Source organism: Anser cygnoides, chromosome 7 (genome assembly GCF_040182565.1).
Source record: "Anser cygnoides isolate HZ-2024a breed goose chromosome 7, Taihu_goose_T2T_genome, whole genome shotgun sequence".
Classification (NCBI taxonomy): domain Eukaryota; kingdom Metazoa; phylum Chordata; class Aves; order Anseriformes; family Anatidae; genus Anser; species Anser cygnoides.
This window is the reverse complement of record NC_089879.1, coordinates 16,891,421-16,917,640: the sequence shown is the minus strand read 5'-3', so window position 1 is coordinate 16,917,640 and position 26,220 is coordinate 16,891,421. Positions and strand designations below refer to the sequence as shown.

Sequence of the window (26,220 nt, the reverse complement as noted above, 5' to 3'; positions counted from 1 at the left end):
CTACAGCATTCGACTGCATTTTTTTTCTTGTTTATGTAACTGTTCACAAAAGTAAGTGTTACCTGTTCTGGCCTGAATTAGAAATACTATTGCTTTTCAATCAGGAATTGATTTACCCGTAACATTCCTCAATGTCAGTTCACACCGAAGTCATTCTTTGATGTCATTTTGGTTCAAGAATGGATATAAATGTGTGTTATTAACACAAACCACACATTAAGCATTGCATGGAGGCTTCAGAAATTCTAAGTGCTGAGCTGCTGCAGGCTGGCAGGAACTGCTGTTACTCGGGTTCAGGAGAGGCGTGGGTCACAGGAGCCTCAGAGAATTAGTACACTACAAATAAGGCATGGCTTTTTGCTCCAGGACCAAAACGTAGTACTGAGCCATGTGCCTTTTTTTTCCTGAATGAGAGAGATGCTATTAAAAAAAAAAAAAGGCATGTTTTAAATGACAGACTACTGAAGAGAAGGAATATGAAATATTCCCCAAAAGGCCCAATTACAAGACAAGAGTAAGCACTCCCCACCAGATGCAGCCCTTTGGTGTGTTTTGGTCTGTGAGTCTTGGAGCACCGGGCACATGCAGCAACACATGGCCACATTTGCAAAAGGAGCTAGAGCAGGGCTCCGGGAGCTACCTGTTAGCATCGATGCAGGCTGAAGCAGCTGCTTCCTCTTCCTACCTCCTCTGCCTGCTGTAACATCCCAGCACAAACAACTACTCCTGCAGTGAGCTGAGGACCTGGTCTGGCTAGAAAAAATAGAAGTCATAGCTTTTTTGGTAGGCAATTTTTCAGCAGGATCAGTTCCTGTATCCAGCATAATGAGAGGAGTGAGGGCTGAGGGTGGACGAGCAGGTCTGCCCCTGAACAGCAGCTGCAGTCCTAGCCTGTACCCACACCAGCTGCTACTGAGCAGGCAGAGCTGCATAACTAATCCAGAGCTCACCTGAAACTGGTCCGCAGCCAGCATCCACACTCTGGAGATACAGCTGCATAGAGGAGATTAGCAGGGGTTGTAAAACCTGCTCAAGAAGTCGGGCAAATATTTTAGCAGTTAACCCACACCGAGCTCCATATTACTGCAGCTACACTGCTACTATTTTTTGGGATAGCTTGTAGCTCCACGATGCCTAAATTATACAGCAGTGACAGACCATTTAACTGCAGAGATAAATGATATGGGGGCAGTGCCTAACATAGGCTATGTTGTCGTGATTTACAACAGCTGAGGATGTGCCCCCAGATATCAAGACAAAATAAAATTAAGTGTATGATTTTTTTCTACAAACATAAAAGCCTTGTAAACCTGAATTAAAAAATAAATAAATGAATATATAGATAAATAAATAAATAAGGAAACAGAAATGTGTATATTATCTTAGGCTTACACAGTGAATTAAGTATATGTTCTCCATACACCACTTAGATTCCCACTCTTCATAAAAAGCCAGTAAAAACTAAAATAACCCAAATAACAACATGCAAAAAAGTTCCCACACATGAAGAACTTCAATTAAGAATAAATAAAACATTCCTAGGATATCAGCATCTAACATTACAACACCCTACAAACCCTGATAATGAGGAAAATGTTAACAAGGAATACCAAAACAAGAGTCTTGATGCTCTCCAGACTCCAGGATCACCTCCAAATCCGGATCAGTTTGCAATTTTCTGCTACTGCATTGCTAATAAAGGGATCTTAAACTGAGATTATTGATAAATCGCTGAAGAGCATAATGGTACAGGAGGTTATTAAAATAACAATTATTTAAGATTCTAAATATTGCCAAGAAAACCCAAGCACAATCTAAAATGAATGTCTCTTGTATTTAAAGACTAAAAAAAAAAAATCACTATGAAAAAGTCTTGATAGCTATGCTCATTTTTGTGTGTAAGTCATGTCTAGGTTATTACATGAGAAGTTTTTGTTTCCAGTTAGCATTTAAATACGTATCAAACACATTATGGAACAAGTCCCTAAAAAAAATCCACAAACGTCTTATGTGCTATTAAACACCAGCAATGATTTTGATCATCTTAACATCATCCTTAATTCTGATCTTGGGAGAAAATAATGAAAAAGTGACTTTTCCAGAAACAAACAAACAAACAAACAAATTAGTCTATATACTTCTATAAGTGATCATGACACCAAATTACATGAGTTTACTTTGTAGATGTTTACAGAGCCACCCTATGTTTGACTTTTGAGGGAAGACTAATAGGTGTAGTAATAGGGACAGGGGTGGGGGTGTGGTGTGTACAAAAAAAACTTATGGTTAAGCCAAAACAGGGGTCATGCCTAGGGCATTTTATCTGCCCTGCTTACACACCCCTGGGGAATTACATCTCAACAGTTGATTCCCTGTTAATCAATTCACATTAGTGCCTGCCTTTTAGTTTTCATTTTGCTGAATTCCAGGAAAGTTCTTAAACCAAATGCATGCTCTATCTCTGCCCTATGCGGAACTGTTGCATTTTAACAAGAAATCACAGCAGATTTTATTTGCTCTAACAGCTGATAAGAGACACCTTCATAAGTAAAGATTCATAGACTGCAGACTCAACACAGAACAAATCCAGTGGTCTGTTTATACAAGTCAGTAGAAATACGGGAGAAGAGAACCTTTATGGATTTTTTTTCCCCCCTCAACCTATTTTCTCCAGTTCCAGAGAAAGCTTTATGTTACACATTCTTCTTCCCTTCGCTTCTTATTTACTACGTCTCAAAATTATATGCCTGGCAAAGAGAGACCTCTACCACTTGCTATCACTCCACATTGTTACAACAATTTACTATGCACAAGTTAGAAGTATACGGGTTGGACGGGAGGGTAGGGCAGAGGTATGAGAACAGTAGAAATAGGAAACAGCTCATTCACAAAAGCAGATCCAACTTCACATCCAAACACTTCAGACCTGTGTGAGCTGGTTATGCTACTCTCTAGCATACAGGCAGATCTTCATACAGAGGATCTTCAAAAATAAACTTTATTATCAAACTTAAAATTCACACATTAAACGTAAGATCGAGACAAATAATACTGAAAACATTCTCAAACAATAACAATTTAGGTAATTTGGATGAATAGCTAGTTACCATTGTTTCAAATTCCTTTGAGAATATTTAATACATACATCATTGTGAAATGTCTTCAAACACTTATCTGGCCAGCTTTCAATAAGATTTTTAAATAGGGGAAATTTTATTTCTATAGAAATAATATTATCTAATTATGAATCAGAGATCCATAATTGTAGTGCTTGGGGAAAAATATCATAGCCATTTAAAATACTTAGAAGACATAAATAACTATTGTACATTTACAAGTTTAAATATTTAAAGGCCTTTCTTACTATAAAAATTACTATGTACATATTAGATGTTATATAGAAATCCATCCAGAGGCAAGTGTTGAACTCTCAGATTTGGCCGCTGAAACCTATGAATTTGGTAGGCAGATTGTCCACAGGGTACACTATGGGCCCCGTTTTCATTGTAGGAGGTCCATTCAGCAGCTGCCAGTCACAGCTCCGAGCCAGCTCCACTGTAAATATTTTTAGAAGGACTTTTGCAAACTCTTTGCCCACGCAGCTTCTCAAGCCCCCACCAAAAGGAATGAAACTGAACCTAGAGGAGTCCTCCGGAGATGGAGACATGAAGCGATCCGGATTAAATTCATCCTTGTTGGTAAACAGATCTGCCACATCGTGGGTATCGCAGATACTGTAAATAACATTCCAACCTTTTGGGATCTGGTAACCCTACCAAAAGAAGAGAGAGAAGACATGAAATGCCTCGCTGAGTTAAAGGGGCTGAAATATCAGTGTGGGACACGTTGGTGCACCTCGCCTTCCCTCCTGGCTTCCTGCAGGTCACTCTGAGGTGGGTATGCTATGTCATTGTGCTCGTAATTTTGCAGGTGCTCTGAGTAGCGAGCCCAAGCCCCACTTACATTCAGCTCAAGGGTCTTGAGTGCAATTCGAAATCCTCCAGGAACAGGAGGGCTCAGCCTGAGGGTCTCTTTGATGACACAGCCTGTGTACTTCAGCTGCTCCAAGACCTCCATGTCCAACTGCTTCTCTTGGTTGGGACTGCATAGTAACCCCTAGAAAAGAGGATGCTGCCATCACATTTTTGGAAGAGGCTCCCGGCACCACAAAATCACTGCCCTCCTGATAGTGGCATTCTCCTGCCACCCCTACAAGCAGGGAACCTCCTCGGTCAGGGGGGGCCCTGCCTGGGACACCTCTCCTGAGGGGGGCTTCCCACTGCCCACCGGGGGAAGACACACACCTTCACCTGCAGCTCTTTCCTCACTTTCTGCAGGACATCGTGATGGAGCCCGAGGAAGGCAATCAGCGACGTGGCAGCGCTAGCAGTGGTTTCATGGCCCCCAAACAGCAGCTCTGTGGCAGACTCCTTCAGTTCCTTATTGCACAGGACAGAGGAGGGATAAAACAGGCCCTGAACAGGCTCTCTCTACCAGACCCACCCTACTACTAATGCTATAATTGCACCCAGGCTGGAGCCAGGGTGGGGGATGCTCCCTATGGGCACAGCCTCGGTCCTGCACACCTCGTCCAACAGCCTGGCTGCATCCTCCACCCAGAGGACCCCAGTGCACTGCACAGGCTGGTTTATTGCCTGGGAAGGGAGCTGCACCTCCTGCTCTCTCCTTCTGGGCCCAGAAGATAAGCATGCTGCTGACTGAGGAAACAGGCAGGCGGGAGGGGGATGGATCTGGCCCTGGGGAACCTCACCTGCATGTTGAGCTGCTCCCCGTTGCCCTGCGTGTGCTCCATCAGCAGCTGCAGCGCGTCCTTGTAGCCACCCTCGGGCTCCTTGCGGGCCATCTTGGCGCGGATGTTCTCCTCGATCTTAGCGTGGATGATGTTGCGCGCTCGCAAGCCCTGGACGGGCAACGGGGGGAGCAAGGTGGGCTTTGTGCCGTGCCACCATCCCTCCCACCCACTCCCCGCTGCCCCGGGGAGCGCTCCTGGCTGGCGGGGAACCTTACCCGGTAGAGCCCGCTGAAGGGCACGTCGATGGGCAGGGAGAAGAGGTTGCGGATCATCTCCTCGAAGGCCTCCACCAGCTGCTGCTCGCCGTCGGGGCCGGCCTGGCGGGGCTGGAAGCCCAGCAGGATCCTCATGGCGATGCGAAACATGAGGCGCTTCACCTCGGGGTACACCAGGAGGCAGGGCCCTGCGGCACCCAGCCACCGCGCCAGGCAGGCGCTCACCTCCTCCTGGATGACGGGCACGTAGTGCTGCAGGGCGTCCCGGGAGAAGGCCCGCATGATCACCTGCCCGGGGGGACGAGGAGGAGGAGGAGGAGGAGGAAGGGGACACGGGCTCAGCCACCTTGCGCGGGGCAGCCGCCCCCGCTCCCCGCCCGCCGCCGGGGCCGTACCTTTTTGCGGTGCTTGTGCTGCCCGTTGTGGAGGTTGGAGAGGCAGCCCGAGCCCAGGATGGTGCGCACCGAGGCCGGCCACTGCACGGAGACCAGGCGGTGCTCGCCCAGCAGGATGTGCCGCACGTTCTCGGCGCCCATCACTCGCACCGTGGGCCGCCCGAAGAGGTGAGTCTTGTAGATGAAGCCGTATTTCCTGCGCTTCATCTGCAGGAATTTCCGCCGCTGGTGGACGGGAGGGGTGCGAAAATAAATATGTTGGAGAGGAGAAAAAAAAAAAAAAGGCGGGGCAGCGGCTCATCCCCACCTGGGCACGGCAGCTCGGCAAAGCCGCTGCTCGCCCCCGTCCCTCGCAGCAGCAGCAGGACGAGGAGGAGGAGCCGGGCCACTGCTCCGCTCCCCGCGACATCGCCTCGCCTTACCTGCAGCACCATCTGCAGCGTCTCCCCAAAGAAGGGGAGCCCCATAGTGCCCGGGGGCAGCGGGAGCGGGCAGCTGGGGTCGCGGCTGCTCACGCAGTACAGGTCCCAGAGCTTGACGGCGGCCAAGAAGAGCAGCAGGGGCAGCAGGAAGGTGCACAGGGCGCTGGCGAGCAGGGCGGAGAAGCCCATGGCTGGGGAGCGAGTCCAGCCCGGCCCCCCGGGAGCTCCGAGTGCGCGGGCCGGGCTCGCCGCGGGCCGCCTTTTATACCCTTCCCAGGTTGCTGCCCACCCTACCTTGGTCCGATAAATTAGTTCACCCAAAGTTCATCTTTAATTGCGGATTGGGGCCTGGCTCCTCCCCCCGAAATCTTTAACCGTTTGCTCGGCGCGGCGCATCCTGCCCGCCGCAGACAGCCGCCGGGGAAGGGATGAGAGGTGCCGGTGGGAGCGGCCCGAGGGACGCTGCCGACGGCTGGGGCCGGCCGCCTCTTCCTCGGATTTATCGCTGATGCTCGCTGGAGCTCCACAGGCTGCGCCTGGCAGAGAAATGCCCCGCTCCGGAGGCAGCCACCCCCGGGCGCTGCCAGCCCGGCGCCGCCGCTCGCTGCCAGCTGCGGGGCTCCCTCGCCCGTCCTCTCGTCGCCGGTCGGGGACGGCGGGGGAGCGAAAAGCCGGAGCCGGGGGCAGCGGGGCCGGGGGGTGCCCCTGGCTGGGGCGCGGAGCTCCGGGCAGAGCCGCAGCGGAGCCGCCGCGTCGGCGGAGGAGCTTCCTCCGCTGTCCTCTGCTTCACCTCGAAAGGGCCGGCTTGTGTTTCTGCCCGGCTGCGGAGGAAGGAGCGGCGGGCAGCAGTCCGTCTCGGCCTCCCGGTGCAGGTTCACCTGCGGGTCACCGAGGGAAAGGGAGGTGAGCGCGGAAAGGGAACACCCTGCCCTGTGCCCGGCTCCGCTGCCCGCCCTCGCCCGGGGCCATCGGGGCTGCCGTGGCCGGGACCGCGCCTGCAGCCGCGGCACCGAGCCCGGCCGGGCCCCGCTCCCCTCCCGGAGCCGCTGGCAGGTCCCGGAGCCCGTTCGGCGGGGGGACAGTGGCGGGGCCGGGCTGCGGGAGCGCTGCGGGAGCGCGGGGTCCTGTTGCAGGATGCGCCGTCCGAGGGATGCGATCGCCGGTCCCTGCGGGGCTGCGGAGGGAGGGACGGAGCCGCGGACCGCTCCGTTCGGCTGCTACCAATAAACTGTCGTGCCCGCTTTTTATGCTTTTTCCTTTTTTCCCCCCCTTTCTTCCTCCAGTTCCTTTTGCCTTTTATTTCTTTATTTTTCCTACCACAAACTCAATAAACGCTGGGAGCTGTGCGTGTGTTTGTGCTGGGGGGGGGGATGAGGTGTCATTTTTAATTACTACTTTTCCGACAACCAACGCCTCGGACGGGACCCTCCCTCCTCCTGCGATGCTTCCCTGCGCTGCCCGGTCCCCGCAGCCCCCTGCCCCGGAGGGAGCCCCCCGGGGGCATTTCCGCGGCACCCGGGGCCCGGCGGCGCTGCCCGGGAGCGGCGGCCGCGCCCTGACCCGGCGCCCTCCCCTTGCCGGGCGCTGACCCGCTTGTGACCTACAACACGGACCGTGACATCTGCGTGAACCCGGCCGGCAACCGCGCCAAGTTCACTGTCTATCAAAATAACGAGATACGGTGGCCTGAGCACCGATAATTGCCGCAGGAAGGCTTTATTATCTCCCCAGCTGTGTATTCCGCAGCCATCGGCTCGAAAAGAATCAAATGGTAAAGAGTGAAAGGGATAATTAAAAACATCTTGGAAGGAGGTCAAGAAATTAACAGCCTAATATGAACAAACTTTGATTACAAGTAACAATTATTACACTTCATTTGTAAATGCTCGTGTTTATCTGAAAACAAAATCAGTTTCAAGTCCTTTTTTTTTTTTTTTAACCAGATTCATGTTACATTTTTCAGTGGGTGGCTGTGGGGCTCGTTAGTGCCCGGGGTAATTTTTAAGCACGCTGCAGGAGGAGCCCCCACACTCCTGCACCCAGGGCTGCTGGCCCAGCCCTGCCCACGGCAGGACCCCGCATCTCCCGTGGGTCACGGCCACGCCGGCGGTGCCTGCTCATCAGAGTTAGTCATTGCCACTTGCAGCCACCGCCTACTGATTTCACCTCTGATAGCCAGAGAGATTCACCTCTCAGGACAAGGTCAGGAGGGGCAGAGGCTCCGGTTCACGACGGGGTCGAGCTGCCAACAGCACTTAACTCAACCCCGTGGTTCAACCTCTTCCAGATTTGACCTGTTACATTTGGGAGCCACATTTCTGCCCCAGGTAGCACTGTGCTCACTGCACAGCCCTGAGGGCACGTGGCAGCGCACGCCCTGCTGCAGTGCCCTAGCACAGGCCTGCAGCAGGGACTGGCCTGGGCAGGGCGGGTTTTGGCCTGGCACTAAAGCGGGACATTCAGAGTGCAGGTGACAGCACTCACATCATTTTACATGGGAGAGAAACACCCTGTGCCTCAGCAGTGCCTGGGAAGGTGCCCTCAGCCCCAGGGACCACCCTCAGACTGGCCCAGGAGCCCCCGGCCCGGCACTTCCCCAGCAGGGCCAGGCGGGAGGGACACGGTAGTCACTCAGCTGGACAGCCACCACGGGCTCACAACCCCTCTGCTACCATGCAGATGTCCCCTCTACCACTTGAGCCATACAAGCAAGAACACGGGACATGCCACCACGAAGCAGGCATACTCAGAAATGTCCGTTTCCCAAATGTTTATTCCCCACAGGTCTGGTCCCTCCCCTGCTTCAGGCCACTCCCTGGCTGGGGAATACATCCTGCAGGGACCCCGCAGGGGGCTTCATGGCAGACCCCGAGCAGCAGCACAGTGCTCAGGCACGACAGCCACAGCTACTGTGATCTGGTGAACAGATGTCCCGTTTGTGCTGACTCTAATGGGAAGTGCAGGAAAGAGATGAAATATTTACAATAAAAAAACATGTTACAAACTATTATTCTAGCTACAGCTGATGCTGTGGATTGGGCAGACCTGGTTTGTGTTTTCCTACAGAGCCCCCCTTCTTCCCCCTTTTTACATCTCCAAAAAGCCCTGGTGTGCAGGATGTTCCTCCTGCCTCTCCTACAGCACGCTCATAGAAGAAAGCCATGAGAGAGAAAAGCTCCAGGAGCCTTAACTATGGGCCTGGGGTTTTTGCTCCCCAGGGACTTGTGTGTGGAAGGGGCTGGCTGGGCACCCATGGGGGATGCTCCCTGCCGGCTGCTCCTGTTTTGCCCCTGGGGTTGGGGGTGAGGCTTGCCCCGGTGCTTGGGGCTGTCTGCAGGACTCTGTGGGACCCTACTCTGCAGGACACCAGGAGGGTTTAAAAAAAAAAAAAAGACCTTTGCGGCCTTGCTCTGCAGCGACCCAGCCAGCCACGGAGCAGTACCACAGCCAGGGCTGGGGGCAGCACCCTGGCTTAGGCCTCACTGCCGCGGCTGGGCCGCAAGGGGTGGAAGTAGAGCTGCAGCCCATCCACGGGATGCACGATGGGCACGGTCTGCATGGCGGGGTAGGCGGGGGTGGCCAGCTCCCAGCGGGCCGTGGTGACCAGCTCGATGGCCAGCAGCTTGAGGATGGCCTGCGCCAGCTCCTTGCCGATGCAGCTCCGCGCCCCGCCGCCAAAGGGGATGTAGTGGAAGCGGCTGACAGCCTCTGGCCGGGCAGCACTGAAGCGGTCAGGGTCGAAGCCACCAGGGGGGCTCTGGTAGACGGCGGCTGTCTCGTGCGTGTCACGGATGCTGTACATCACACTCCAGCCCTTGGGGATCTGGTAGCCCTGTGGGGGCAGAGGACAGGAACGTTAGGCACCTTGCGAACGGTGGTACCCAGGGACAGCCCTCCCTCCCTTTCCTCTATGCCCATAGCACTTACATCCAGCTCGAAAGTCTGCAGCGCTGTCCTGTAGCCTCCAGAGACGGGGGGCAGCACCCGCAGCACCTCCTTGATCACACAGTCCAGGTAGCGCAGGCGGCCCAGCTTCTCCAGGCTGATGTCTGAGGGGCAGTGACAGGCCTGGGGCTGGGGACTGCTCTGGGGGTGTGTGGGCTCCAGTGGGGCCAGGGGCTGTGGGGAGAGGCCACCGCTGGGCTCTGCCTCCTCCGGGGGGCCTGGGGGCTGGCTCTGGTCCCCACGAGCATCTCTGGCCACGGCAGGGAGCTGCTTCTTGCTGTCCCTGCCTGGCATGGGCAAGGTGTCCGGGCTGGGTCCCGCAGGGCAGCACTGGCACTGTGGGTACAGCTCGTGGGACATCAGCTCCTGCCTGATTTTTTTGATCGCTGAGGGGTGCTTTAGTAGCAGGAGGATGAGAGAGGTGCTGGCACTGGCCGTGGTGAAAAAAGCAGCAAATATGAGCTCAATGGCTGATTCCTGGGAGGGAAGGAAGGTGACAAGTTTGAATGCCACTCTAGGCTGGTTGTGATTGAATTGCCCGACTGTCCTCTCCCTTCACAGGCTCTGTCCCTGGGCAGAGGACCCTGCCCCTGCCTCTGTCCCTGCTCTCCACAGACCTGTCACCCTCTTCCCAGCTCTCCTCCCAAGATTTACAAACCCTAAAAAGAATTTTAACACACATTTTATCATACAGTGACATTCACTTTAAGCATTATGGGTTTTACCTTCATCTGCCAATTCCCTTTTGTGCCCAACTTTTGCCTTTCTGGCCAGCAGGGGTTATGAGGCATGTTTATGTATAGATAACAGATGCACTGGCAGCTAAAATGGGCTGCATTTAATCCATCTCCAGTTATAATTGACCATTTGCTTATGTGGAAGGTGACTCAAACCAACACTCAAAAGCAGAAAGTTAAGAGTTACCCACAGCTGGGTCTGGAGGGAGAAGCCAAAAGCAGTGGAAAGGACACCTGATGTCTTAAAGTACCTGGAACGAAGTCTGGTAAGGTCAAGGGTCATGTAACAAAGACTGGTCTTTGCTACTGCCCTCATCACCATATATTGGCTGAACTATGGGTTTTTGCCAAAGTGTAGCTCACAAAGGCATCTTTCAGCTGAACTGAAGCCTCTGAAATAACAGGTCCCTACCGACCCCATCGCACCTCCTGCAGGCATCAGGAGGAATTTTTACATCCAAAAGATAGCAGACCCAGATGAAAATAAATCTCTTGAGTCCCACAGCTTGCAATGAAAAGCCACCACAGTACAATGTGAGACTTTTTTTTGAAATGATAGCTCTTACAACTCTCTGCATCAACCTCTGATGGTGCTGCCACGCCAGCTGTGACACTGAGCTGCTTACTGTCTCTTCTGGCTGTTACAATGCCAACATGAGCCGTGACAGTGAGGCTGTACTCTCCCACGGTTGGTTTTGTCCCTGTGCTGCAGCCCAGCTCCCCGTCCTGTGATGCAGGACCAACAGCATTGCTGCTCAGCCACTCAGCCAGTGACAGCACGGTTATACAGGATGCTTTTTTCTATCCTTCCAAGATTTAAAACTTTCTAAAAAAGTACTTTTGGCAAAATGATATAATTGTAACGACCTTTACATTTCAAGGCTCTTGCTGAGTTCATGTCACTAGTGCAAAACCACAGCATATTTAGGAAAGTTTCTGAGAAAAATGTCCTCCCAAATCATGCAGGGAAAAAAAAAAAAAGAAAAAAAGAAAGAAAAAAAAAAAGCAAATTAGTAACTAGTGTCACAAGTTTTGCGGTGTCTCTCAGAGTTGAATATATCCATGACTCTAGGACAGCTTTAAACTTTCTACCCAATTACACCTGCAATGGATGAGAGCTCTACAATAGCAGATAATAGTGCTGTATTTGCAAGCATAGGCATTTGATTTGCAAGTCATTTTGTTAAATGCAGGCAAGGTAGAAAGTTTCTAACCGTAAATGTACCAGACTGCATATAAATACGCTGTCACTTGAACCAGCTGGCCCTAGGTCACTGTGTTTAATATCCCTTTATTCCTACTGTTATTGTCTCACTTGTGGTCAGAGACAGAGACAGGATGAGAGATCGTCTAATTATCCTTGTGCAATATACATCTGAATACTAACAGAGATTAACCAAGTCTAATCAATCACATTCTGAATCTGGAAATTATTCTTCATAATTATATTATAGTAAAAATAATTATTATAATAAATAATATAAATAAATATAACGAAGCCATTTTAAGAATATACGCTATTTCTAATTGCACCTGATAGTCTCTGTAATGTCCTTCAAATACTTCAGAATTTACAGATTACACTTACAAAATACATACAAAACATTTGTCTTTAGATAATTTTCCTTAAATATCTAAATAAACACTAAAATTGTGTGCCCTTTACTTTTAAACTATATTCAGCTGCTGTACCCATACAAAACTGCTTCAAAACTTGTTACATAAATGCAGCGTCATGTGTTGTTGACCGACACAGAATGACCTGGAGGTATGAATGATGCAGCGCTAATGACAGTTTTTTTCCCAAGATCTTTGGCAAAGTACTTTTCACTGGGTTTTGTCTCAGTGAGGACTGCTGGGTTCATCCCTAAGTCACAGCGACGAGTCATGTTGCATCACAGCAATCCACAAGCTACGTGATATAATTAATGAGGTGATAGGGAATGACCCAGAACTCATCGTTCCATCCCGGGCCCGTTTTGATGTACTGTCTCAGTGATTTCTGGGCTCCTGGCCCTGAGGAATACAGTGACATGATCTGCACGCCACACCGTGCTAGATGTCAGGGGTTGCCTGAGGAACACACAACTAGCCCTACATATATCCAAGACTTCATCTGGGAGGTTACCAAGTGCACGCTAATGTGCAGAGCCTGAGCACAGCCTCATAACCCTAAACACATCCTAAGGCAGGCTGAAGCCAGGTGGCCACAAAGAGGAAAGGCAAAAGAGGCATTTGTTTCCTCTTTAAATACCATCTCTGCTCTAATGCAAAGAGACACAACCCTATGAGACCATCTGAGTAGCGCACCGCCCACTAACTCTGTGTGCTGGCTTCAGCGCTAGGAGCTGTTTGCACACCTGCCCACCCCAGCACCCACTCCAGGTGAGGCTCCCGTCCTCCCCAGCACTCTTCACTCCCGAGGCAGATGAGCTGCTTTTCATGCGTGCTGACACTTAGGGGCAAGCACACAGCTGAGCTCGCCGGGGCCGGGCTGTCTTGCTCACACTGCGGATGGGCTCCTCAGGGTTGGCAAGAGGCGGGAGGGAGCCAGCAGCTCACAGCGGTCCCTCCACAGCCCTCCTTGTCCCACCACAACTCTCCTTGTCCCACCACAACTCTCCTTCTCCCACCACATCACTCCTTCTTTCTCCCACCCCTCAGCCCAAGCCTCTCACAGACACCCAGTCAGAAGGGTTCTGGTTACCTTCAGCTCCTGCATGGTAAATTCTTTGCCATGCTCCTTGGCACTGTTTATTATGAAATCCAGAGCATCGCTATGGTCTTCTGAGTTGGTTCTCTGCAGTTTTTCCTGTATAGCCTTCTCCATGAACTCATGTAGCATGTCCCGTGCTTTGATTCCCTGTGGGAGGCAGACACAGGTCAGGGGAGCCCTAGGAACTGCCCCCCTCTCCAGAGAGACCAGGGGACACCTTCTGTGGTCGTCTTTAATCCCAGGATCTGCAACAGCAAAAATTGTTTAACCTATTGCCCAGCCCCAAAGCCTCACAAGAGGTAGCAGCTCGGTGAGAACTGCTGCAAGTTCTTTCAGCTTTCTGTTGTGAATCAAATACAAGTCCTAGGAAACACACTTGGAGAGGAAACGACAGCAGCAAGCCCACGGCACTGAATCCAGAGGGGCCTGCAGTGAACAAACTCACAGTCTTGTCAGGTCCAAAGGAAGCTTGTCCGACAGGAGGGGAAGCAGTAACTTAATAAAACTGAGTCCAGGAGGCAATGCACATCCGACAAATGAGTAACAAATGAGTGGCTTTTCCAGATACATGTTAACCACACCCAGCTGATCTCCGGCTGTGTTGCACTTCTGTGCAGCAAAACATTAGGAAGACCTTCGTGAGCCAACTGAAAAACAACCTGCTGCAGAGTGCGGATGGATGGAGTCACAGAGTATGGATCTGTAGCAAGAGGCCTCCTGCAAAAACCTGGATCGGATAGTTAGGATGAGAAGTGGCCATGACCAGAAGCTGGGAAGAAGACGGAAAGGATGAGAGTTGAGTTGGGAAGGACTGGACAAAGGAAATGGGAAAGCAAGAGGGAAGACAAGAGGAGATAAAAGCAAGTTAAAGAGGTTGGTCTGAGGCCAGACAGGCTGTGGCTAACCTGAGACAGGATGGATGCTGAAAGCTCACGCTGGTGACAGCCTGCAGGACAAGGGGACCAAGAACTTTGATCTGGTGAGAAGAGCTGCAGGGAAGCTGGGGGAGAGCTGGGGCTGGCCAGGTAAGGTGATCCAGTGGGGCAGAGCTCCCAGTGGAAATAAGAGATTGGATAAGACCTTGCAAGAAGAGGCAGGAGACGTGGGCTGGGGGCCCAGCAGGGTGAATGGCCCAAAGCCAGAGGAGGGACAGCAGATTGAAATGTGACAGGAGGGGTGGGACATGGGACCGATACCTAGAGCGGGAGTGTGGGGAGGCAGGTAGGAAGGGGCAGGACAGCAGGGAAGAAACTGGGGGTTGTAAGAGGCAGAGGAAGCTGTCCCTCTGCCATGCTCCCCTCCAGGACTCCTCGCTGTCTGTCTGCTGCTGGTGGACAAGGGACCAAGGACTGTAAGTGGGTCTCAAGTCCTCAGCCTGCCTGAGCTGCGCAGGGAGGTCCCTGCTGTGCCCTTTTTCCTCATGCCCAAAGATGCCTCTGCATGAATCCGAGTGGGATGCAATGGGACAGGACCAGGCATGATGGACTAGCCAAAGCCAACACTAGCAATGTATGTGGCGAGTGAGAAGAGGCAAGGGGCACGCTGGCAACCTCCAGAAAAGGGGTCTGACAAGCCGACAGCTGCATAGCAGCAGAAAACAGAGGTTCAGGGGAGCTGAAACTCACCCTGGAGAAAAGGCTTCAGCAATGCGCACGGCAGCCCCGCATTGTACTGGAGCCTCTGCAGGGAGGTGCTGGAAGCAAACCAGGAGCAGGGCGAGCAACACACCAGGCCCTCAGCCTGGCAAGGGTGCTGCAGCGGTCCTGGCCCTTCAGGGGGGGCCCTTGGCAGGCCTGGGGATGGGGGCTCTGTGCCGCCACAGCCCGGCCCCGGCCCCCACGCAAGAAGGCGCGGGGCAGGCGGCAGTACCTTGCGCAGCCCGCTGAAGGGTATGTTGAGGGGCAGGGAGAAGAGGTTCTCCACCAGCTGTTCAAAAGTTTTGGCCAGGTCCTTGAACTGCTTTTCCTCCAGGCGGAGTCCCAGCAGAATCTGAGCTGCAATGCGGAAAGTTAAGGTTTTAGCGGAGGAATAAACTGCGATGGAGCCCGGCTCCATGCACCAGCCCCGCAGCTCCCAGCTCACAACCTTCTGGATCCGCGGCAGGTAGCTCTCCAGGGCGGCGCGGCAGAACACTCTGGCCAGGATCTAGGAGCAGAAGGAGGGGGAAGAGAGGCAGGTAGTTAAAGCAGGGAGCCCACATGCCACCGAGTCCCAAGCCTGGGCAGGAGGTGCCACCTGGGCCGCGTGCCCTGCGAGGCTCACCTTGCGGCGCTGGCGGTGCAGGTCGCCGATGGAGCCGAGCAGGGTGTGGGAGCCCAGGATGATCTGGGTGCTCTGGGGCCACTGCGCGCTGACCAGCGTGTGCTCGCCCAGCAGGATCTTGCGGATGTTCTCGGCGCCCGTCACCCGGACCACCGGGCGGCCCAGCAGGTGGGTCTTGAAAACGTTGCCGTACCGCTCCCGCCGGGAGCTGTGGAAGCGGGAGCCCTGGGGACGAGCCGTGGGTCAGCCCCAACCCTCCGTCCCCGTCCCGTCCCCGCGCCCCCCGCCCCGCGCCTCACCTGCAGCAGCCAGTGCAGGGTCTCCCCGAAGAAGGGCCAGCCCATGGAGCCCTTGGGCAGGGGCAGGGCGCTGGCGCGGTCCCTGCTGAGGCTCCAGCGCAGCGCCCACAGGTGCCGGCACAGGGCGAGCAGCAGCGCCAGGACCGGCGGCGCCAGAGCCGCCGCCGCGGGCCAGGAGAGCCCCGCCGGCATCCTCCTGCGGGGGCCGCCCGGGGGCCGCCCGGTCCCTGCCCCGCCGCCAGGCGAGCACCGGGGGAGGCAGCGAGCGGCCGGGCGCTCCGCCGATGGGCCCCTGCCGGCTGCTGGCCCGCCCGGCCCCGCTCGCCTCCTGCTGCCGGTTCGCCCCTCGGCCACATTTATATAGATATTGGCCACTTGCGCCCGATCCACCTTCGGAGATGACGTCTCCGCTGCATATTTAAGCAGCGCGGCCAAGTGCGGTGATTGGAGCGGGAGAGCCGGGGGGATCGATCGAGGGGGCGCGGGGACGGCGGCGGAGGGCGAGCTCCCCCCGGGGACGGGGGCCCCCGGAGCCCCTCTCCCGCCCCCCGCCCGGCCCCGAGGGGCGCCCCCCCGACGGCTCGGCACGGCACGGCTCGGCACGGCTCGGCACGGCACGGCTCGGCTCGGCACGCCGTCCCCCGGCCCCGGTCCCAGCCCCGGCCCCGGTCCCAGCCCCGGCCCCGGCCCCTGCCCGCCCCGAGGTAACTCAGCAACGAAGCCGGGACCCGGGCAGGTCCCAGCGAAACGCGGTCCTGAGGCGCGTTTTAAGGCGTGAAATTAAACACGAACACGGGTAAGGTTTATATTACTGTATTTAGACCGTCAATAACTTAAAAATACAGCGAAATGTACAGTATTTTTACACGTTCCATTTGGTTTGTATTTGCTAGACATTCTCTTCGTGTCTAAAATAGCCAGGAGGGGACGGTGCAAAGAGACCGGCTGTGGGACAAACGCTATTTGCTGGGATGGGGCTGGCTCTAGGAAGCGCATTCTGACAAACAGATGCGGCACGAAACCAACAGTGGCAAGTCTACTCCTTACTGCAGCCTGGGGAAAGAACCCGGGGTCTTAAAAAAGTACAGTTAGAAATGGTAACCCTGAGGAACAGAAACAAAAAAAAGTCACATTATAAAGAACTCAGGTGGTTATTTACATTCACAAACTCAAGATTAAACCCTTTCGGAGAACAAAGCCTATAAGTCCTAATGCTAAATAAATATCAAGTCTAATTCTCAGGTAGTTTTCAAAGGTACTAAAAATCAGAAGATTTTTTCATACCTCCAGACTACAAAATGTGGTATACAAAATTATGTCCAATCACTTTAAGGCTAGTTTACATTTAATGCAGGAAAATGACAGGCAGTATCTGAAATGCAAGTATCTCAACGCCTAAAAAAAACATTTAATTAGGAGTCATCCTGAAAACAGCAACTAAAGGATCATTTCTCAAATAATTCCTACCCGGAGCAAAATTTTGAACATCGTGTCTACAGACATTTAAATAATGTATTTACAGTTCAGCTGTTCCATGTACAGTGTGACTGAGCTGGTTTTTATTGTACAGTCTCATTTTTCACCATTTGTTTACAATATATAAAATAGTATTCGATCCATTAAAAATACGTACAAAGAACTGTTTACTGAGGACTCTGTGTACAACCAATCTACTGCATTTTTCCTTTTACTTGGCCAAACAAATGTCCTAATTGATACCACTCTTTGTGTAGTAGAAATAGTGGCTAAGAAATACCTCTTGGCATGATGAGATACAGTTGATTTAGCAGGCCTATGTGTGCTGGGACATACCATTCACCAAACTCCTAAGTTGCTTTACTACAGTCTCTATTAGCTTCTGCTTGTCACGATCATTCTTCCTGAACTGAGCAAAAATGTTGTTCTTTTTGCTAGAGTCTCTCATTCTGGAGAAATAAAAAGCAAAAGATACAGACATGTTAGAAACAATTTGAAAAGGAAAAATCCAACTACTTCATTAGGTTTACTTTTATTTCTCTTTTGATCTTTGTGCTAATAAGAACCAAAAGGTTACAAAATGGGTTATCTGTGTTCTTAAATCAAACTTCCACCATACAGAAGTCATTTTAACAAATACTACTTCACAAATTGCATGTGAGTACTAAGCAAATATCTCTTTATCAAATATCACTTTAGCAGGAAACAGAGTATACCAGTTGCATTAGGAGGGAAGCAAAACAAAATTTGTACAAATCATCTGGCTCCAGGTTAAATTCAGACTCAGTGAACAGGAGTCCTTTAGTCATCATCAAATTACCCGATACTGCTATTGCTAATCTCCAGCATCAAAGGAGTTTAAAACGAAATTTGTGAAATAAAATAAATTGACGCAACAATACTTTGTAACAATAGAGGTGATACGTACCCTCTGTGAACCCTGCAAAACACACGTTCGTGGCAGGCCGGAGAGGAAAGAAAACACCGTTAGAAAACGCCTTTGCATCCCAGCGCACGGATCCAGCCGTATAAAACGGGCTGATGCTCGGCTGGTGGAACCGCGCCGTCCCTTGCCCCAGCCCACTCGCGGGACGGCTGAAAGCTTGCCCCGGCTCCACGACAGCGACAGCTCTCGCATTTCTCACCCGCGCCGTGGCAGCTCAGGGAGCCGTGGCTCCGACCACCGCTCAGGCTCCACCAGCAGCTCTGCAGGGCCCTAAGCATCGCGCAAGCACCGCCGTGGGCTTTCAGATGCTGGGGAGGGCGGCCCCGGCCCCGGCCCCGGCCCCGCGGCCCCACACTTACTTCTCCAGCAGCGTGAGGGCTGTGCTCGGGTTGACCCGCAGGTATTTGGAGGTGGCCTGCCCGTAGTCAGCCAGGTAGGTGGACCAGTCCCACACCATGAAGAGGTCCAGGAGCTGGGGGAGAAGCGGCAGGTGAGTGAAGCCAGTGCGTAGCTGCAGCCTGGGGCCCCCCACTCTGTGGGCAGGAGGCACTGGGCCGGGCCCTGGAACCCCTGCATCCCACACCCGTTTCTCTCCTGAGCACCTTTGCCTCTCCCTCCGTGTGTCGGGAGGTGGCTGTGCAGGTTCAGCCCTGGGAGGGGATGCTCGTGGCTTCCCGCTCTGGCGGTCCGGGGGCTCGAAACACCCTGGGCAGGCAGAAGGGGACACTCGCAGCTGGTGCTGCTCTCAGTAATTTAAACCAAGGGGGCAGGTAGTCTCAATTAAATGAATTAAACAACCCCTGCTGGACTCTGTGGTGACTGATCCCCACGACTCAGCCCCGAGCGCTGGGCACAATTCTGGCTCAAACAAACCCCAGACACTTAAGCGGGGGGCGGGGGGGGAAGGAGATCAAAAAACCTCCAAGCACAGCCGTGTCTGGCCGCAGTTTCAGTTTGGGCCTTTCACTCACGATCTCGGAGCTGCCGTTCAGCACAGCAGCTCACTTTTAGAAGCAGACGCAGTGCCTCACCTCTAGCAGCCCTTAAAGCCGAATTGCCCCTCAGCCAGCCCAAACCCCTGATTTCCCCTGGACGGCCATGAGGCAAGCAGGCCAGGCACTGACGGGTGCAGGCGGCCCCGCTCGGTGGAGCCTTTCCCACAGCTACCCATGGGCTGGTGGGCCGGGGCCCTGCTCCCAGGAACATCAACGGTGGGACACCCCCAAGCTTCCCCCCTTGCGTCCGGTGCCCGGCCGCATCCTGCTGCTGCTGAGGGCTAACATGGGCTTGTTCTCAGGCTGCCCTGTGTTAGCCAAAGCTGCTGCTACAACGAGTGTGAGGAGCCATTAGCAGCGCTATGTCCCGGCTCCAGGGGCCCAGGGTGGCTCTGCTGAGCTGGGGCCTCAGGGCAGCCCAGAGCCCCTGCTCGCCCGGAGGCCTTGCTGCATTGCTGGTGCCTGGAACTGTGAGGTGGAAAAGGACTGCCCATGACAAAACCACTCTAAGAAACATAACAGACTCCTGCAGGTTGTATCATTTTGCTGTTTAAATAAAGAATCCTTGCTACTTCAAACATTTGCTTCTGCCGCCTCTAAGCCAAACCAGAACTGTTACAGCAAGGACACACTCCGCAGCTTCAAATTTACATGCTTTCTAACTGTGTCCACTTTCTAACCCCCCTCTTATGTTCTTTTCAAATAAAGCATCTAATTTAAATGAATTATTTTATAATGAATTAATCCTCCCATATATGTAATAAAATATTTTATGAACACGCAGTAACATTTCCTAGCTTTATAACAGACCTCTGATATAGTTACTGCTCAGTCCTTCCAAAGTCCGCCAAAGACCATTAAAAACCTCAGTGACACCCCTAGCTTTACATTTTAATACCCCATTTGGGTTAAAAGCGTATAAAAGGCAAGGACCCCATTTCATTCTCTACTGACTACATATCCATGATAGCTGTCAAGGTCAAATACAAGCAGTTCTTTCTCATAAAGTCCTTTCTCAGGACGGTCACCATCAATTCTCCTATTGATCTGGAGAGAAGAGAATATGCCTTTAGTCACTAAGCAAACAGACTTGGCCTGAGCTATCACGCTCTGATAACTCAGGAATTAGTGGCATTTGTGAAACCCATGGTCTCACTTGCTGCTGCACGTTACTCATCACTTATTACCTGTGTTACACCAGTCAGTAGTGCCCCGTCACAGAGGCTGCGCACTATATTCCAAAGCATGATCAAAAGAGCAGAAAGTAGGACAGTCAGATGTGCAACACAAGGTGGAGAGGACAAAGCTGACAGCCACAGGAACACAGACCATGTAATCTGGAGACTTCATGTTCCCTCTCTCTCACAGAGAAGCAAATGGAATGTATTAATAAATTACTACCAACTGCAATGCCATTTGTCATGGGCTCCACACAGGAGAACACCAATGTTCTCAGCAAATCAAAGGTGAAAGATTTCATTTCTTAATCCCATTGTAACATTGATATTGAGGACTCTGGATACATCCTAAACAACCTTTTCTGTGCCCCTTCAGCAACAAAGCCACTGATCACTGATAGTGTTGACAAGTTCAAAGAAACTTTCCTGCCAATATTGCACGAGTGATTTTCATACCACACTTCCAGCATCTGAATCAGCCATCTGATTGTCTTGTGGCTCTGGGACATCTTAGTGCTACTGATGGTGGGGGTGGAAGATTAGACCTAATTTGTCACCTGATCAAACACAGATAGGCATGTAGGGCTCTAAACAGACTATGCAATCTGCTGCTTTTCAACTCGCGAGGTAAAACAATGTCCCAAGAGAACGTGAAGCATATTCTGTGTGCTCCAAGGCAGTCCTGGCTCTGAAGAATGAGCACTGGAAACGCTATCAGCAAGGGGGATCTGCCCAGCACTAACACAGCTCCCTCCTTTCTCCACACTTGGTCAAAGAGCTGCACACAACTGGCCTCATGCTAGTAAGTCTCCTAAGTTAAAGCAGCTGTCATGACACGTGGCAGGCCACGTGAAGGACCAGGAACACGCAATCAATTGACACATGCCACCCTATCATAACTCCCTTCCCTCCTGCGCACATGTTCAGGGGCTACAGCACGACAAATGTGCCCTGTTGCTGCAGTAAATGTGACAGAGGACCGCAGACATTGCTGAAGATCGGACTGCTGCTGTGCACAATTACATACTGTGTGTTTTGTCCCGCTCACAGCTGCAGTTCTGCACTGCAGCATATTGCTGTGTGTAATGGGCTTTGACAGCATGTACTGTACACTGTGGGTGGGCAAGAGCTGCCTGGTGTGCAGCTCTTCGGATCTGTGTCCTGGCCATTCATATCACCTGCATCTGACTTGGCACTTGGCAGATGTACAGTCAGTGCAGGCACTTTGCGAGAGGATTGGGCTGGCAAGCAGCCACCAGCAGCCAGGACTGTCTAGCAGAAATGATGGTTCCGGGACCACCACATGTATGGGAAATAACTTCAGTCCTCCCACACAACACTTCCCTCTAGTGCAGCCATGAATTTACCTTCAATCTTGCAGCCATGATGCAGAGGCATCAACTCCAGTCTGCTTCAACTTCTGCTGCTTTGCTCATTTACACTGTCTTCTACTACAAAAAATGTGTGCCTTATTTAAATAAAGATTCTTTCTTTTAGATAAAAACAGAAAGACCTCTATTAAGCTGTGACTGTCTTGACCACAAGCATATGATCTGGAAAACAGCCCATGCATTCAAAAATACAGACAAGTATTTGGACTACTACATATAATCTGAACATAATGAAGCACTGGCCTACCTAATTCTTTGGTAGATGAATATGATTTTAGTAAAGGATAAAGATACCTTAATCTTTATGTACAAAGACTCTTGAAAATAAAAGATGAACATGAAGATGCAAAAAAATCCATTTTTTTTAATTCATGCTAACAAATAGCTACATTAAATTCATCAAGAAAACTAACACCTGGCCAACTCTTCAATAGAGGATTAAAAAAAAATCCTTATATTTTGGCTGTATTTTCATTCAAAATAGACATATCTAATAATATTTTATACCTAAAATAATCTTACAATGTGTCAGGGACTAGGCGTGGACAAAACCACAAGGAAAAGGAACAGCCTTTGGTAATATTACACGGTATTCAAGGTGAAGATATCATGGAAATACTTTGTGGATTTGGCTTGACATGCTGACATGACTCACACTACAGAGATGTAATACAAGGGATATGTTAAATTCCATTGAAATAAAAGAAGGTTGTAAATTTCTGAGGTTTTAAATATTGTGATTACTACTCATGCAGAAAAATAAAAATTGCATCGAGGGCAAGTCTAATTGTATAAATATTAGTTTTGCCGAAAAGCATATTGGCTACAATAAAACAAAACATTTTGGAGATATAAATTCAGGTGAGCTTGTTGCACATTTTCTCAGCTGTGAGGTATAAGGTACAGGAGAATATGCCGGTCCTGCGATAGTCCTTATTGTGGCAACTAAAACCAACCTGTTAGAGGCCAAATTAAAGCAGCATTTCCCTACTGCTATTTTATCCACTAAAATTGTTACTACTGTGACAAGAAATGAAAAGATGTTGTACTAGCTAGCAAGGAATAGTCCACAGTGACATGCACTGTATTAAGAGAAATACACAGACAGAGCAAATCCTGACAATAAATATATTCCTGCCTTAAAAACTAGACAAAGTCCATAGCATAGCACATCACTTCTGCACTGCTGGCTGCTATTTCTTCAAAGTTAGAATGTGCATTTATTGCATTTAAATTACAATAGAAAAAATGTTTATTTTGTACATGTATCTTTCCAAATTTAACGCATCCAGGAAATACTTCAAACTGGACAGAAATCTTTCCCTTTACTCTCAGAGTCCGGAAGCAGTGCAACCCATTAGCTGTTAGCCAGCCAGCCACTCAAACCCAAGGAGCCACCTGATTGTGCTCTGTCAGAACCAACTTCCGTGGCTGAAACACAGAGAAGCACCTAATAAGCCAGATATACTTATTCTGCTATGCAGGAACACTCTCTTTATCCCATAACAACCATGGAAGATAAGAATAAGCTAAGACAGGCAATGCTATACCTGAGAATTTTATAATGAAGCAGAATATGTTTCCCTAGGAGCACAGGAACTGATTTTCAAGCCCTTCTGACTGGGAACAACTAACAAGAGTTTGCAGAGAAGTGTGTGTGTGAATCTTTACCAAGAAAGACAGGAACATGAGAAAAGCTCTATCCTCTCCAGTAGACCAGATGGAGTGTCCAATAGACTGTCCACTTACTGACACTGACAAGGTAGATATAGCTTGAGGTTGCTGTGTTACATTTGCATTTTGAGTGATACCCTAAAACACTTGGATTTTCTAACTTTCTGTACTTGCCTATGTATTTTCTAAATACCTTTTGCATGTCTAATGTAAGCTTTCTCAGCTTGAAATAAACACCACTTGGAAAAAAAGGTGTTTAAATATACTTACATAAAGCACTCTAGTAAACTCTTACATCATGCAGATAAAATTGCTATTTTTAATTGTAAAACTTTCATTTTAAACACAACAATATTATTGTGAGACACACTAAACTACTTTTCAGTCAAAGTAAGTCCTACTTCAAGGACTTGATAGCTAATGGTTTTTTTTGTTTGTTTGTTTTTTGACACAATGCATTACAATACTAATGCCACAGGTATAAAAACATCTTAAGATTTTAGGGAAAGAATTCTGTTTCAAATGGGGCACTTGTATCTATTCTTAAAGTTCAGAACTCTTGCTTTCCCCAACATCTAAGTGATGTGGCCACGTTTGTGTAGAAATTAATGGTAATCATGGCTCGGTAAAACTTTGTCTTAATATTACCTTAAGTCCTGAGTAGCTCATCCGTACTCCTGTATTTAGGCCATCTTGTAATTACTTGAGAACTTTATGCACTGGGAACTGTTGGAATCAACCATCCGGCCCTTTCAATGCTGTTTGAACCTCTGTCACATCCTTGGCTATCATACAGATGCCCTTTCCTTTTTACTTTTGGGCAACTGTCAGGAATAATCTTGGGAGAGAATGCGACTTTGGGAACTAGCTGTCCACAGAGTCAACATTGACACAAGACAACGACAGGGGCTTTGCAGAAGGAAATGGGGTCAGTCTCCGTTCGAATTTTTCTAGTATAACCAACACTATTGGTGTTGTCTAATTTAAAAGTATCAAGGTAGCTTAGTACAAGGCGGAATGGTGCTGTTATCTCTTCTGAACTATCAAGAAGCAAATAGCTTTGGTTGTACAAGGAGGCACTGGCGATTCAGCAGCTGGAGATAAAAATGAGAAGTTGTGCACTCAGCATCCTGCTTACCTTCCTGTAAATCTCAATATTCCATCAAAATAAAAGTAATTATTGTAACATATTCTCAATTATGTCCTTCTGCCCCCCTCTCCTTGCTCAAAAGCAGAATATTTCTTATGCTAAACAGTTTATTAACCCCTAATCACTCAGTTACTTCTGGATTTGATTGCATGTGTAATTACCTTTTGTCAGGTACAATTTGCCTGATAAACATGTCAGAACACTTGCTGCTTCGTCTGTTGAAACAGATAAATGCTGTCTTTCCACAGCCTTGGGGCATAATTAACAGGGGAAAAAAAAAGGCAGTTATAAAAACACACAGAAGCTGATTCACTCCGGCAGGAGCTCCCAGCAGGCCGCAGCCAAGGCCTATTTCGTGGCCGCTCCGCTTGCCTGAGTGCTCATTGAGTTCAGCCTGCTGTGACAGGGCAACGGGGGCAGTCCTGAAAAATGGGGATTTAAAGCACGTTTCCACATGAACTTCAAAAAAAAAAAGGGGGGGGGGGGGGATGATGCCTGTTTGGGGTCAGAAAAAAACAAACCCACAAAGTGAAGCCGCAGATACTGATATTGGGCCCTGTCTGCATTACATGTTACATGCTCACGTAGAGTTCTGGGATGGAACCAGCGAAGGAAAAATCAAAAGCAGATCCAAACGAAATTCAGGAAAAGCAAAGAGGGCAGGACTTATTTATTTATTTTTTCCAACATCTTTGTGGTATTCGTGGGCTCAGTTGCTCCCTATAGTGTTTGCAGGTTATGCACCCACACACTATTGGGAATGCAAAAAAAGAAATCCTTACCTGACCTCTGGATAACCCAAACAGGAGATTAGCCCATTTCCAAGCAAAGCAGGTTGTCACACTGTTAGGCCAATTGCTTCTATTGACACTTTGCATAAACATCTTACACAGGGTGATCAGAAAGGACTGTTATGCCATTAACGCTCTTTTTATTTTTTTATACCTAAGCCTTACAGAATAAAGGCCTTTCTGAGTAAGGGATAACAAAAGGGTCAAAAGGTCACAAACATTCTTTTAAGTAGGTAAAAATCTGGGAAGTTTAGATTCGTTGAAAAGTGCAAATTGGAACTTTCCTGAATCCTGCGGCATTAAAACACAGGCAGCTTTCCCTAATTTTACTTCCATTGCATTCATTAATCTACCTAATTGTGCATTTTTACTTTTACTTATAAATAAGCAAAAGCTAAAATCTTAATTTTAGGAAATAGCAAGCTGTCCAATCTTCTCAGCTAATCTCTAATCTTAACAGATTTAGACACTGCCACTAAAATCCTCATGGGGAACAGTGTGAAAATATAGCGAATTTTGCTTGAAGTGGTACAGCTGAAGTCTCCTACACACAGTTTTCACCTATAATTTACACCGCCTGTGGTTTGCATTGTCTACAGAAAAATATTCTATATTTTCCTTTGTTTTCTTTTTGCTTTGATCGGAGATGGAAACAATCTCCCTTTAATAGTATAAAAGCCACCTGCTGGGCATTGCAGACTACAGCTAATTGGTAAATTCTTTGAAATTTAGATATAATGGATTTTGACCTCTTTAATTAAAAAAATCCCAAAGCCTAGGCAACTGGTGAGCTCTGCTAGGAAAGGAGTGATGCC

At 49.9% G+C, this 26,220-nt stretch overlaps 3 protein-coding genes across 16 annotated transcripts in view; all 3 read right to left on the bottom strand.

The window, feature by feature from the left end:
• Window positions 1–3,031: 3,031 nt before the first annotated feature.
• CYP26A1 (cytochrome P450 family 26 subfamily A member 1) lies at window positions 3,032–6,325 on the bottom strand. 3 transcript variants are annotated; one of them, XM_048069011.2, is made up of 8 exons: window positions 6,140–6,238; window positions 5,846–6,008; window positions 5,424–5,648; window positions 5,029–5,316; window positions 4,772–4,921; window positions 4,305–4,439; window positions 3,964–4,116; window positions 3,032–3,772 (listed from the first exon to the last, which is right to left on the bottom strand). In XM_048069011.2, exons 2-8 carry the CDS (start codon window positions 5,888–5,890, stop codon window positions 3,431–3,433), a joined length of 1,338 nt encoding a protein of 445 aa, XP_047924968.1. In that variant the 5' UTR covers window positions 5,891–6,008; window positions 6,140–6,238; the 3' UTR covers window positions 3,032–3,430. The 3 variants fall into 3 exon arrangements, with proteins under 3 accessions (XP_047924968.1, XP_047924966.1, XP_047924967.1); XM_048069009.2 differs by having other exon boundaries at window positions 5,846–6,325; XM_048069010.2 differs by having other exon boundaries at window positions 5,029–5,280; window positions 5,846–6,325.
• Window positions 6,326–7,139: 814 nt separating this feature from the next.
• CYP26C1 (cytochrome P450 family 26 subfamily C member 1) lies at window positions 7,140–16,302 on the bottom strand. Its single transcript, XM_013200590.3, has 6 exons — window positions 15,805–16,302; window positions 15,506–15,730; window positions 15,113–15,388; window positions 13,235–13,390; window positions 9,773–10,267; window positions 7,140–9,677 (listed from the first exon to the last, which is right to left on the bottom strand). Exons 1-6 carry the CDS (start codon window positions 15,994–15,996, stop codon window positions 9,318–9,320), a joined length of 1,704 nt encoding a protein of 567 aa, XP_013056044.3. The 5' UTR covers window positions 15,997–16,302; the 3' UTR covers window positions 7,140–9,317.
• A 299-nt stretch (window positions 16,303–16,601) lies between these two features.
• The window catches only part of EXOC6 (exocyst complex component 6), a 93,092-nt gene continuing 83,473 nt past the window's right edge, over window positions 16,602–26,220 (bottom strand). For 5 of the 12 annotated variants that reach the window (XM_013188987.3, XM_013189054.3, XM_048069147.2 and 2 more), the window contains 3 exons: window positions 18,586–18,698; window positions 18,209–18,220; window positions 16,602–17,729 (listed from right to left, as the gene is read on the bottom strand). In XM_013188987.3, the coding sequence (XP_013044441.1) occupies window positions 17,597–17,729; window positions 18,209–18,220; window positions 18,586–18,698 (258 nt within the window). In that variant the 3' untranslated portion in view covers window positions 16,602–17,596. Of the gene's footprint in view, window positions 17,730–18,208; window positions 18,221–18,585; window positions 18,699–26,220 lie in introns of those variants that run through there. The other 7 variants (XM_067000262.1, XM_067000263.1, XM_067000264.1 and 4 more) reach the window with 4 other exon arrangements.